The following is a 14,734-nucleotide window of genomic DNA, read 5'->3' as shown; positions in this document are numbered from 1 at the left end:
TCCAGAGCTTTCTTCCTATGGAATGTATGTAAGAATGAATGAAGATGTATGTATATATAACCCACTTCTCAGAAGACAATACAGGAAGAATAAACCTATTAAAAATCCTTTCTCGGATTCAATGGAACTACAAATCCCAGAAGTCCTTGCAAAAGGAAATACATGTAAAGAATAACTCTTAAAACCGGATGAACTATGAACAAATATGAATAAATAAACTACTAGACTTGATAATAAAGGATAAAGGATTACATCGGATGAAAGATCACAAAATAAACTAAAATTAGATCGTCGCTGGAACCGGAACTTATTCGGAATTAACAAACTATTGAAAAGAAATGAATAATACTCTGGATATAAAAAATACGAAGAAGAAGAAAGGAAGAAAAAATAATATTTACTTGGATGAATAAAGATAATGGAATGACACATCTTTAACTTTGATATATCTTAAAAATGAAACTAGGAAGTATGTTATATGAATGAGGTATGACTCTGTATAATGAAGGAAGGAAGCTCTGGAACGGGAAAAAAAAAAATCACATAGTACAAGTAGCACACATATGTGAAACATTGTTTATTTTCCAAAGAAATGAAACATCTCATTATATAATATATAAGTTTAAAAGAAATATAAGGATCTAGAATATATTCATAAACTTATATATTACTTAAAAATATTATAAAGAAATAGAATTAGAAAATATAAAGGTGATATATATGAATTTTATTTAAAAAAAAATTTACAGTATTTTTCATATTATTTGAATTAATAAGATATACTAATAGTTATAAAATATGAAAATGATACAGAAAATAATATTTGAAAAGATTAAATTTAACATTGGAAAAAAAAAAAGGCAAAATGTTTAAATATTATATGGATTGTTAATGTTATTTAGTAATATTTGATATATTTGTGACTTATATCTGAATCTTAACAGGAAATGGACTTTTGTGGAGTGTTTTGATACCTGACCTAAGATGCGTTTTGCCAAGCATACACAGTTAATATTGGGGGGGAAGGGAGGGGAGGGAGGGAAGAGGGGAAGAAAGAGAATGGGGAAAATATATTATTACAATGTGTGGATATCTGAAAATAATAATCATATGATTTCATGTCAAATTTTAATTACAAAAGTAAATGGATATTAAAATTTTTTCAATTAATGTCAATGGCTTAAATCATCCTATAAAAAGAAAAAAATAATTAGGTTTTCTCCATAAGCAAAACGCAGATATTTATTTCCTACAAGAGACACACCTTTCGGACACTGAATCTAGGAAGCTAACAGAAGGATGGATATCAAAATGTTTTTATTCACCGGCAATAGGGAAGAAAGCAGGGGTAGCGATAATAAATAAGAAATGCAAAGCTGATTTTAAATTAATAAATTCTGACTCTTCAGGAAGATGGATATATATTAAAATGGATCTGGGAAATACAACCCTGGATTTATTTAATCTTTATGCTCCTAATTCGAACCAAATGGAGTTTTTTAATCAAATTCAACAGATATTACTACCACTGGCTACTTCTAACTTAGTAGTAGCTGGAGATTTCAATGCTGTAATGGATCCAATTGTGGACAAGAAACCAAGTAAAATCATAAAATCTTTAGGACTAGATAATTTAATACAATCTTGTAATTTAATAGATATATGGCGTATCCTTCATTTTAATGATCGAGAATATTCTTTTTGTTCTCAGGTCCATAAATCTTTTTCAAGAATTGATTATATATTTGTAACTAATAACATAGCGCAGCGTGTATCAAAAGCAGTTATAGATCCAATTATAATTTCAGATCATGCTGGTGTGTGGATTAACCTTAAGAATTATAATATTGATCAATTTAATTCAATATGGAGATTTAATAATGATTTATTAGCAGATTCGAAATTCTTAGAAGATCTTAAAGTAAAAATGCAAGAATTCTTTCAACTTAATTCTTCAGATGACATTAATATAGAAATTTTATGGGATGCTTTTAAAGCAACAATGAGAGGAAATATTATTTCTTATTCAGCTTTTATTAAAAAACAACTTAAAAAACAATATGAAGATATGGAAAAACAAATTAAATTATTAGAAAATAAATTAATTAAAAAATGGGAAAACAATACATTACAAGAGTTGTTAAAAGTAAAAGTTAAATATAATGAGATTTCTTCTCAATATGTGAGAAAAGACATTTTCAATAAACAAGTACAATATTATGGCAATTCAAATAAAGCGGGAAAATTATTAGCAAATTTTCTTAAAGAAAAGAAAATCTAAGATTATTGCAATAAAAGATATACAAGGTAACACACATACCAGCACAAAAGATATTATAACACAATTTCTTGATTTTTATAAAGAATTATACACTTCTAATTCTTATAAAAATAAAGAACAAGAAGGATTAACATTCTTAAATTCCTTTCTTGGACCTAATATTCCGGATCATATAAAAGGAAGTTTAGAAGATCCTATATCTTTAAAAGAAATAGAAACAGCATTGAAGTTTCTTAGAGTTGGATCCGCTCCAGGTGGAGATGGGTATACTGTTGAATTTTATAAATCATTTCAAAATATCATTTTACCACATCTGTTAAATTTATATCAATATCAAATAAAGAATGAAAATATTTCAGGTACTATGGCAGAATCGATAATTATAGTCTTACCAAAACCAAACAAAGATCCTACTCTGGTTTCAAATTACAGGCCTATTTCGTTATTAAATGTGGATAATAAGTTAATGGCTAAAGTATTAGCACTTAGATTGGCAAAAGCTCTTCCTTTCATTATAGATGTACATCAAACAGGATTTATTGCTAAAAGACATTCATCAAATAATACTAGACTAGCATTCCACTCATTAAATTTAGCAAAAAATATAAATGATCCAGCTTTTCTAATATCTTTAGATGCAGAAAAAGCTTTTGATAGAGTGGAATGGAATTTTATGTATCAAGCTTTACAATGGTTTGGTATAGGCTCCGGTTTTATTAAAATGATCCAGACATTGTATAGCTCTCCTGGTGCAAGATTATATATTAATAATAATTTATCAACTAGATTTAATTTGCATAGGGGAGTTAGACAAGGATGCCCTTTGTCTCCATTACTTTTTGATATTGTCCTAGAACCTTTATTAATTGCAATAAATAAGACTAAGGAGATAAAGGGAATCACGTTTTCCAACTGGGAATTTAAACTTTCTGCATATGCAGATGATATTTTATTATATTTAAGAGAACCGGATACTACTATTCCATGTATACTTAATTTATTAGAGAAATTCGGCACTTTTTCTGGATATAAAATTAATTGGAGCAAATCTGAAGTCCTCCCAATTAATGTTCATTGTACGAAAGGACTATTTGACCCATATTCATTTATTTGGAAAGAAGATGGAATAAAATACTTAGGAATTATGATCAAAAATACAATTGAAGACACAGTCAAAGAGAATGAAAAACTTTTATTGAAAAAAATAACAGAAATGTGTGAGCAATGGAATCCATTACATCTTTCTTGGTGGGGAAGAATTCAAACAATTAAAATGATGGTATTGCCTGTGGTTTGTTATCAAATGAGTATGATACCAATATTTTTTCAGGGGTCATTTTATAAAAAACTTAACAATATTCTTACAAAATTTGTTTGGTTTGGGAAAAGACCAAGAATCGCTTTAGTATCATTACAAAGACCAATTGTGGAAGGGGGGGTAAATTTTCCAAATTTTTATAGGTATCATCAAGCCTATATTTTAAGACAGGGTATGTATTGGATCCTCCCAGATCTCATGGAAAATGTACCAGATTGGCTGTATTTAGAATGGCAGCTCCTGTTCCCTTTATATCCAGAACATCTAATTACCATAACAATGCCTAGAAGATATAAAGATAACAGAATCTTTTTAGATACTTGGAAAACATTGAGATACACGAGTAACCTATCACCAGAACCAATAGCTAAATCTCTAAATCAATCAATATGGGTAAACTCCAGGATCAAGATTGGCGGATTTAAGATCGTCTGGAAACAATGGATAGTTGCAGGTATACAAACATTGAATGATGTCATATCAGAAGGTTCCTTGCTTAGTTTTTCACAATTGCAAAATAAATTTGGACTAAATAAAACACAATATTTTAAATGGATGCAATTGAAGCAAGCCATTCAGGTAGGGTTCCCTGAATGGAAAGATCTTAATACCCAATATAGTTTGCAAGTTTTATGTTTCCAGGCGGATTTCTTGGGACACCAAGCCGCAAAATGGTATAAATTAATATATGGATTTCTAAATAAAAAAAAGAAAACTGGACTTAGGGATATTTGGAGCATTGAGATTGGACAGACAATTTCTGCATCTCAATGGCCAAGATTCTGGTCCTGGAGATTAAGATTAATAAAGTCAGCATCTATGAGTCAAACATGGATATTTTTATTACATAGAGTGTTATGGACCCCGACGCGCTTGCAAAAAATAGATAATACTAGATCTAATAGATGCTGGCATTGTAAAATAGAAGTAGGGACATTAGATCATTTAATTTTTTTTTGTCCTTGCATAAAAGCCTTTTGGAATTTAATTTGGCCCCAAATTAACATATTACTAGAAAATCATATTGGTCTCTCATATGATACCATATTATTTGGTACTGCAATGAGAACACAAAGTCCAATATCAGCAAACAATAACAAATTGCTTTTAATATTGACAGGAGTTGCCATGCAGCAAATCACACAAAATTGGAAGGATTATACCAAGCTAAATTATACATTCTGGTGGAACTCGGTGTGTCACATTTACAAAATGGAGAAAATATTGGCATTACAACAAGGAAATATAAAAAATTTTAAGAAAATATGGGATCCATTGACAAAATATTCTAAAGATCAGATATCTTAACACATTGATAATAATAATATAGGGTTAGGGAGGGAAATATAGAAATTAATATGAGGAAAAATGAAAAAACAAATAACAGGGGAAAGGGATTCAATATATATCATATGATATTGTACATACAACTATAATTATTATAAACTAAATATTATGCTATTCATTTATTGTAAGAATGAAAATTTTATAAATAAAAATTTAAAAAAAAAAAAATTTAACTAATGGCCTGCTGGGCTAGTTCCATGGAGGTGTCTGGAATTCTTGTAGTTACTTTACCTTCAAGAAAAAACTGCAATTGATCGGGTTCATAGAAAATATATCTATTACTCTGATAGGTAATACAGCATTTACAGGGGAAACGTAATTGAAAGGTTGCCCCTAAACTCAAAACAGACTGACGACAAGCCAGAAACTTCTTACGTCTGGCTTGTGTCCATTTAGATACATCAGGAAATATACACATTTTTAATCCATGAAATTCCACCTTATCAGTCCTATAGAATAGGCGAAGAATTGCTTCTTTATCTTGAAGAAAGACAAAAGTTACCAATAAAGTAGCTCTATTCGTTATATCTTCTTGAGATGTCTCCAGCATACCAGTGAGATCCAATTCTCCTGGTATAGCATTCCCTTTATCTTTATCCTCCTTTGGTAAATTTAGGTAATATATCTTTTGTAATGGTGGCATATTATTTTCAGGAAATTTCAGGACGGTATTCAAAAAGGACTGAAATAGATCCCTAGGAGATTGAAACTTGGAAACAGGAAAGTTAGGAAAGAAATCTCTTAATAAAACCCCGTGTCATTCTCTATTCTGAAACATAAGTTATAAAGGTTTGATCAGTTACAGGGTTTTTGGCACAATTGAAATATTATCTCCACATCCATGACTTTTGGGTTTTTCTCTATGTATCTATCTACAGTAAAACCTTGGATTGCAAGTATTTTGATTTGCAAATGTTTTGCAAGACAAGGAAAAATCATTTTATTAAATTTTAACTTGATAAACAAGCAATGTCTTGCAATACAAGTACATACAGTATACACACATCACAACTGAGCCGATGGTTCTTCTCTCTCTGACGCTGCGAGAGTGCAGTGACTGTTCTAAAGAAGCAAAGTCTTGCAATACGAGTACGCATAGTATTTTGTATTAAAGTTGTTGGGTTGTGGAACAAATTGTCTGAGTTTCCATTATTTCCTATGGGGAAATTCGCTTTGATATACGAGTGTTTTGGATTACAAGCATGCTTCTGGAACCAATTATGCTCGCAAACCAAGGTTTTACTCTATATATAATATATCTCTCCGAGGACAAGCAGGCATGATATTCCCACATGTGGATGATGTCATCCACAGAATTAGGTACAGACACTGTCACTTTAAATCTTTATTCCATTTTTTTAACCCATCCTTCCAAAAGAGCCCAGAACAGGTTACAGATCCACATAAACAGTATAAGTCAACAGCAAGACATCTTGAGGACATACTTTTTCACGGTTCATAGACAACGGCGCGAAAGACAAAGGCGCACCCGGACAATTGAGCGTAGCACGGAGGCGCGCGCCGCTCTAAATTACTGTTTTTAGGGCTCCGACCAGGGGGGCGTGGGGGGGAACCCCCCCACTTGTCTTAATAGACATCGCGCGGCGTTATGGTGGGTTTGGGGGGTTGTAACCCTCCACATTTTACTGTAAACTTAACTTTTTCCCTAAAAACAGGGAAAAAGTGAAGTTTTCAGTAAAATGTGGGGGGTTACAACCCCCCAAACCCCCCCACAATGCCCCACAACGCAGCGCGATATCTATTAAGTAAAGTGGGGTGTGGAGTTCCCCCCACGCCCCCCCGTCGGAGCCCTAAAAACAGTAATTTAGAGCGGCGTACCCTTCACGCTGCGCTCAATTGTCTGGGCGCGCCTTTGTCCCGGCGCGCTTTTGACCTGACACCCTTTTTCACAACAGCCCAACAGTAGTTCTGGGAAATTTGAGGATATAACTCTGATTTTAATCTCACTTCACTGGCTTCTAATTGAACAGAGAATTGTCTTTAAGCTTCTCTGCTCTTCATAACTTAGCCTCCACCCCCCCCCCCCACCAATTTCCGCATTGTTAAAACTACGGGATTTGCTGTCAGCTACGAACTTTAGACTGGTTACGCAGGGTTATGTCTTACCCCATCTAGACCGCCCCCTCCCCCACTACGCACTGCCTGTATTGCATGCCTTGTCTTTTCTTTTCCTTTTTCTATATTTTCTGATCCGAATAAGGATTTCCTTAAAAAGCTAATCTAACCCTACTCTAGTTAGTCCAATAAAAAAGGAGACCTTTCTACATTTTATCTTTGAGTTGACTGACATGGCTGCCACACCATTTCTCTCTGCTGAGCTTTTTGTATTGTTGAATGTTAATGCCTAAAATGTTTTTAATCCTTTGCGAGACAAAGAAGGAGCGCCCGTACACCTGGAGAATCGAGCTGGCCAAGACCGAGAAGTATTGGGAAGGCTGGTTTCGAGGCCTGTCCAACCTCTTCCTGAGCTGCCCAATTCCAAAACAGCTGCTCTTGGCAGGTGGGTGTCAAAAACTCTTTCCCCCTTCAAAGAAGCATTAGAATTGGTTTTAAGTAATTCCTTTAAATGACTTTGATGGGGGAGAAATCTGTTTCATTTATTTTTCTAAAAGAAATTGTAAAAATACGCAAAATAATGCATAACAGTATCCTCAAGGTGCAGCTTATTTAAGAAAAAAATTAAAAAAAAAAAAAAAAATATATATATATATATATATATATTTTTTTTTTTTTTAAGGAGAAGGATCTTCAAAGGTGCAGGAATGTCAGCAGTATAAAGAACCGGCTATGCTGTGTATCACAGATATTTCACATGCTACCTGTCACTACATATCGTCAGTCTACCCTCTTTTTAGATTTTTAACTCAGAAAAAAAAGCTTGTAATAAATTTGCATATTTATAATATCGAAAACAGTCAGACTTAGCAAGCATAAGAACATAAGCTGTGCCTCTGCTGGGTCAGACCAGAGGTCCATCATGCCCAGCAGTCCACTCACATGGCGGCCCATCAGGTCCAGGACCTGTATAGTAATCCTCTATCCATACCCTTCTATCCCCTTTTCCTTCAGGAAATCATCTAATCCCTTCTTGAACTTCAATACCGTGCCTTGTCGTATCACGCCCTCTGGAAGCACATTCCAGGTGTCCACCACCCGTTGGGTGAAGAAGAACTTCCTAGCATTGGTTCTGAATCTGTCCCCTTTTAATTTTGCCAAATGCCCTCTCGTTCTTGTAGAGGAAATGGCTGCTGGGAGTTCCCGTAGTCTCTCGAGACTACGTCAGGAACTCCCTACAGCCATTTCCTGATGGCAATCTGCATGGGGCAGGAGCGTAGGAAGATCGCTCCTGCCCCGAAAGCCTTCTAGACCACCAGATAAGGCCGGGAAGGCAGCAGGGAGGTGGGGGTGGGTCAGAGCCAGATAATCGTGGTTTTTCAGCATTCGCGGTCCGGCTCTGCCCGTATCCCCCGCGAATGACGAAGGAGAAGTGTATTCAATTTAGCGGCCTGGAATGGTAACATTCCGTCAAAAAACTTCTTATATTGACATGAAGGGTAATTAAATAAATTTATTCTACGTGTGCTCTTATTAAAATAGTTCAAAGAAAACTGAGAATCAAGATAATCTGGTAGCATCCCAAAAACTGCTTTGTAACAAATGCAGACAAACTTGAACAGAACTCTGGACTGGACTGGTAACAGCAAGCAAGAATTTTTTTCAGGATAAGTTTGCCATTCAAGGCTATTTGAGTTAAATTATTTCCTCAGGGAAGATCTTTGGCCTGTTTGGGCAACAAAACACTCTTGAATTCTAAGCCCGTAATTCTTTTTAAAAAATAGCGCAAGATCCCGAGTAGAATGGACTCTTGCAATTCTCTTTATTTGGGAGTTACTAAAGTGAAGATGAGGGCAATGCAGATGTTAATTAACTCAGCTGCAAGATTGATTACCGGGGTTTCAAGAATGACCCCAGTGTTGAAACAATTGCATTGGTTACCTATGCAGCAGAGGGTCCAGTTTAAGATACTTTCAATCAAACAGCAAATCTTATATCATGTTTCTGCAATGGTACTAAAGGGTTTTTTTGAAATCTATCAACCCAGGAAATGTTTGAGATCTGAAAATAGTATGAAACTGAGTTTGGAGGGTCAGATGTTAGTCTCTCGTGTTAAGATCGGGGCAAGCTCTGGAATGCGCTGCCTGGTATTCTGTGATGGGAGACTGAACTATCCTCTGTTCATGCCTTCCTGTCCTGTAAATGATTTTAAGGGATCTTGTTTTTCCATCTTGTAAGATGAATTTAAAGAAGATTTTGATAATGATACTGTTTCTTAATGTCTTCCTGTGTTTGTCTTGTTGAAACATGTTTAGCATTTGTTAAATATGTATGTATGTCTTTTTATAAGCCACATAGTTATTATGTGGTATATAAATTTTTAAATACCTAGTATATTATAGCTTTTCAAGAAAAATGTTAAAAAGGGCTTCATCTGCCCCTCCCTGACTTTTGATCCTGTTGAGCCATATCTACCTGCCTTTTGTGGGTCAAAGTTGTCCATGCAGCAGATGGATGACTGGCCCAAGGATAGATATCTCGGAATGACTATGAGCTGTGGTGTGTCCTGTCACTTGTCGGTGTAGTTTATCTTTGACATACCCTGCTAAGCATTCCAGTTGAATACACTGAACAATTATTATAGCAGAGCGGTCTATAAATACGAATAAACATTAGTTTCAGTTTGGGGCACTATTGAAGATCCCAAACTTTCTTGATGATATGAACATGTAATTGGGTCTTTCTTTTTGGACTCCGCGATCCTTAAGATCATCTTTATCTAACCAGCTTTCAGTCCCTTCATTAAGAATAATTGGCACTAGACGTAAAGATATGTTTTCAGTGGTGGCCCCCTCATTGTGGAACTCTCTCCCAAACTTTATTAAAAATGAAAAAGATCTTATCTCTTTTAAAAAATTGTTAAAAACCTACTTGTTTCAAGATGCATTTGACTTATGAAATGATCTTTTTTTATAATCTCATATGTTTTTAAGATTCTCTTTTCCTGTTTTTTTCTAATTATACCTATTGTATTCTCCCCTCCATGTAAATTTTAACAAATAATACAATTGTAACTTTCCCCTTCCTTCCTTTTCAATCATGTTTGTCCAATTTGTCTTGTCAATTGTCTAATTTTGTAATATTTTATGTATTACCACAATCTGCTGGTTTTTAATTGTACATCGCTTAGAAATTTGTAATAAGCGATACATCAAATGTAAATAAACTTGAAACTTGATCTTGTCTGTGCGTGAACTTGGCTTGAAACAAATCAGTGTGCAGCTCATTTTTCCAAAATCTAAAGATTTTCTCTCCTCAGATCATTGATGTTTGCTTCTATTTGTGTTGTCCTAGGTGTTGACAGGCTGGATAAAGATCTAACCATTGGACAGATGCAAGGTAATGGTTTGGTTTGATTTGATATATTAAATTGGATACACCGCTTGCACATTAGTATTAAGCAGTTTACAATACTAATACATTAAAATGAGATAATCCTCTGTCCCAAAGGGCTCACAAACTTAACTGTAATAAGTTTGGAAGGAAGAAGGAAGCTAAAGAGGAGTAATATACACTTCTCCCTCCGTATTCGCAGTGATAGGGGATTAACCGACCCGCGAATAACTTTTTCATAGGTTGTTCGCTGTTTTCTTTAGTTAGATTGTGAGCCTTCGGGACAGTAAGGGAATTTTTCAAGTACCTTTCTTATTTCTAATCTTAATGTATATTTTCTGTAAACCGCTTAGAACCTAACGGATATAGCGGTATATAAGAAATAAATTACATTACATTACATTACATTTTCTATTAAAAACCATTGTGAATAGGGTGAAACCGTGAATGGTGGGAGACCTGGCCTGTTCCTGAAGGAGAGGCAAAACACGGTGAAGAAAGTGCTGGGAATCGGCGATTTCTCTATGCAAGCTGAAAAACCATGAATGCTGAAACCGTGAATATGGAGGGAGAAGTGTAGATACAAGAGGCGTGTAGCAAGGTCGTGAGAAAGAAAGAGCAGGGAAATACAAAATCCAGTATTAACACAAAAGAAAGGAAAATAAAACCAAAGGAGAAGGAAAATAGTAAAATTAAAGTGGAAAATTTAAAATTAAATTGAAAGTAAAAGAATAAGTTCCAGTCATTCAGAGACAAAATACTCATCTCTTTGCTCAGACGGTGAAGAAGGTGCAGCATATATTGTGAGAGACAAATTCAGCACTGCCTGGAATTTTATGTTAGACTAAGGAAGAGTGAACAGTATTCTACATTGGAGAGTTTCAGCATCTTTAATCTCAACAGCCTAAGTGGTATATCAAGTCTTAATCCTCTTTAACATCTACATGTCCTCCCTGAAGCTCCTCCAACTTTCCCCCCTTGAAACAATCTACACATACGCTGATGACATCCTTGTCCTCCTTGAGACAGACCAGAACCTCACCAACCTCCACGAGAACATTACAGCTTGCATAATGAGACTCCACTCCTGGTCCCTCTCGGTACAGATGAAACTGAATGAATCAAAAACAAAATTACTCTGGCTCGGCCCAAAGTTAGAACATCTGCCCACCATCTTCGCACTACCCACAGGCGCTGCTCTGCACCTTGAGTTCTCAAGCAAGGTCCTTGGCATCATTATCGATTCTTCTCTCTCCCTCAATGACCACCTCAACTCCTTGGCAAAATCATGCTTTTTCAGCCTCCACATGCTGAGGAAAGTAAGATCCTACTTTCGCCAAAAACATTTTGCCGTCCTCATCCAATCCATCATCCTCTCCAAACTTGACTACTGCAATGCCATTTACTTATGCCTAACAAAAAAAAAGTCTTCAAAGACTCCAGCTTATCCAGAATACTGCAGCCAAGTTGATCTTTGCAAAACGCAAATCTGACCATGTCTCCCCACTCCTGTCCAATCTTCACTGGCTCCCAGTGATTTCCAGAATCCATTTCAAATGCTCCTGCCTGGCTTTTAAGATCATTCACTAAACTAAACCTTAAGTTTGTATACCGCATCATCTCCATAAAGATAGAGCTCGACACGGTTTACAGGTAATTCAATAAATGAGGGAAGGACATCATAAGAAATTAGAGGCTATGAAGAGGATAGCTAGCTTTACATTTTAAATAGATAGCTTTACGCTTTGGAGAAAAGCCAGGTTTTCAGATGCTTTCCCCTAATCCCACTATCCTTTAACTCCTCGAGTCCTGACTCCACCAGACCCGCCCAAAGATATAAACTCTACGCGGTATTAGTTTAGTTTACTTTAATAAACATAGAAACATGATGGCAGATAAAGCCAAATCTTTGCATTGGATCATGCCATTTATATTTATAAGAATTCTGTATACCACCTTACAAAACCAAAGATTATTCACAAACAAAATGTAACCTAAAGCATTAAAACAAAACCACGTAAACAGATACCACAAACCCCATAGAGGTCACAGCATCCAGTTTCATTACTTAACACCTCAAGGAAAAAAAAGGCTCTCTCTCTTTTCTGAAAATGAGAATATGTTTCTAGTGCACCTCAAAGGGGATTCCTGGCTTTAGTGCGTAAGAGGCCCTTGGTTAGATCATAATTCCCTGGCACCTGAGTACCACTTGAGCCTTGCAGATATGTATAGCAAAAATCTTTCTAATAGGATTTAATGTGTTAATTTTGCGCTATGTTTCAGGGAAGTTTCAGATGCAAGTGCTTCCACAGTGTGGCCATGCTGTCCACGAAGATGCACCAGATAAAGTGAGTTGGAAACCTATTGCATTTATTTTTTCCCAAAATTACATAAGAACATAAGCAATGCCTCTGCTGGGTCAGACCTGAGGTCCATCATGCCCAGCAGTCCGCTCACGCGGCGGCCCAACAGGTCCAGGACCTGTGCAGAAATCCTCTATTTATACCCCTCTATCCTCTTTTCCAGCAGGAAACCGTCCAATCCTTTCTTAAATCCCAGTACCGTACTCTGCCCTATTACATTCTCTGGAAGCGCATTCCAGGTGTCCACCACACGTTGGGTAAAGAAGAACTTCCTAGCATTTGTTTTGAATCTGTCCCCTTTCAACTTTTCCAGATGCCCTCTTGTTCTTTTATTTTTTGAAAGTGTGAAGAATCTGTCCCTCTCTACTCTCTCTATGCCCTTCATGATCTTATAAGTCTCTATCATATCCCCTCTAAGTCTCCTCTTCTCCAGGGAAAAGAGACCCAGTTTCTCCAATCTCTCAGCATATGGAAGGTTTTCCATCCCTTTTATCAGACGTGTCGCTCTCCTCTGAACCCTCTCGAGTATCGCCATATCCTTCTTAAGGTACGGCGACCAATATTGGACGCAGTATTCCAGATGCGGGCGCACCATCGCCCGATACAACGGCAGGATAACTTCTTTCGTCCTGGTTGTAATACCCTTCTTGATTATACCTAGCATTCTATTCGCTCTCTTAGCGGCCGCTGCGCACTGTGCCGTCGGCTTCATTGTCATGTCCACCATTACCCCTAAGTCCCTTTCCTGGGTACTCTCATTCAATAACATCCCTCCCATCGTATAGTTGTACCTCAGGTTCCTGCTTCCCACATGCAGTACTTTACATTTCTCAACGTTGAACTTCATCTGCCATCTCGTCGCCCATTCCCCTAGTTTATTCAGGTCCCTTTGCAATTCTTCGCAGTCCTCTTTAGTCCGAGCTCCACTGAATAGTTTGGTGTCATCTGCAAATTTTATTATCTCACACGTCGTCCCTATTTCTAGATCATTTATGAATATATTAAATAGTAGTGGCCCGAGCACCGAGCCCTGCGGAACACCACTTGTGACCCTCTTCCAGTCCGAGTAGTGGCCCTTCACCCCTACCCTCTGTTTCCTACCCGCCAACCAGTTTCTGATCCATCTATGCACATCTCCGTCCACCCCATGGTTCTTCAGTTTCCGGAGTAGACGCTCGTGAGGCACCTTGTCAAAGGCTTTTTGGAAATCTAGGTATACGATGTCTCCTTTGTCCGTCCGTTTGTTGATTCCTTCGAAGAAGTGCAATAAGTTAGTTAAGCACGATCTCCCCCTGCAGAAACCATGTTGGCTTGGTATCAGAAGTTCATTTCTTTCCAAATGTTCATCGATGTTTTCTTTTATCAGCGCTTCTGCCATTTTCCCCGGAACCGAGGTCAGACTCACAGGTCTGTAGTTTCCCGGGTCACCTCTTGATCCCTTTTTGAAGATGGGCGTGACGTTGGCTATCTTCCAATCCTCTGGTATCACACCTGTTTTCAGGGATAGGTTGCAAACTTGCTGCAGTAGTTCTGCTATCTCCTCCTTTAATTCCTTCAGAACCCTTGGATGGATTCCGTCTGGACCCGGGGATTTGTCAGTTTTTAGTTTTTCTATCTGCCTGCGCACATCTTCAAGGCTCACTTCCATGGATGTTAATTTTTCTGCTTCATTTCCATTGAAGAATTGCTCAGGTTCCGATAAGTTGGTTGTGTCTTCGTTCGTAAATACAGACGAAAAGAACATGTTAAGTCTTTCTGCGACTTCTTTCTCCTCCTTCACTACCCCCTTCCTGTCTCCATCATCCAGCGGTCCCACCTCCTCCCTAGCTGGCTGTTTCCCTTTAACATATCTGAAGAATGGTTTGAAATTTCGTGCCTCCCTGGCTAGCTTCTCTTCATACTCTCTTTTGGCTTTTCGAACCACTCGGTGACATTCTTTTTGATACTTCCTGTGCT

General features: G+C 36.7%; 1 protein-coding gene across 2 annotated transcripts in view; it reads left to right on the top strand.

Annotated features, from left to right (window-relative positions):
• PPME1 (protein phosphatase methylesterase 1) overlaps nucleotides 1-14,734 on the top strand; it is a 71,185-nt gene that overhangs the window by 47,627 nt on the left and 8,824 nt on the right. Inside the window, exons 10-12 of one of the 2 annotated variants that reach the window (XM_033947948.1) lie at nucleotides 7,344-7,467; nucleotides 10,377-10,421; nucleotides 12,699-12,763. In XM_033947948.1, the coding sequence (XP_033803839.1) occupies nucleotides 7,344-7,467; nucleotides 10,377-10,421; nucleotides 12,699-12,763 (234 nt within the window). Of the gene's footprint in view, nucleotides 1-7,337; nucleotides 7,468-10,376; nucleotides 10,422-12,698; nucleotides 12,764-14,734 lie in introns of both variants that reach the window. The other variant, XM_033947947.1, reaches the window with a different exon arrangement.

Source organism: Geotrypetes seraphini, chromosome 6 (genome assembly GCF_902459505.1).
Source record: "Geotrypetes seraphini chromosome 6, aGeoSer1.1, whole genome shotgun sequence".
Classification (NCBI taxonomy): Eukaryota; Metazoa; Chordata; class Amphibia; order Gymnophiona; family Dermophiidae; genus Geotrypetes; species Geotrypetes seraphini.
Note: the sequence above shows the minus strand (reverse complement) of the source record. Positions and strands in the feature narration are given on the sequence as shown.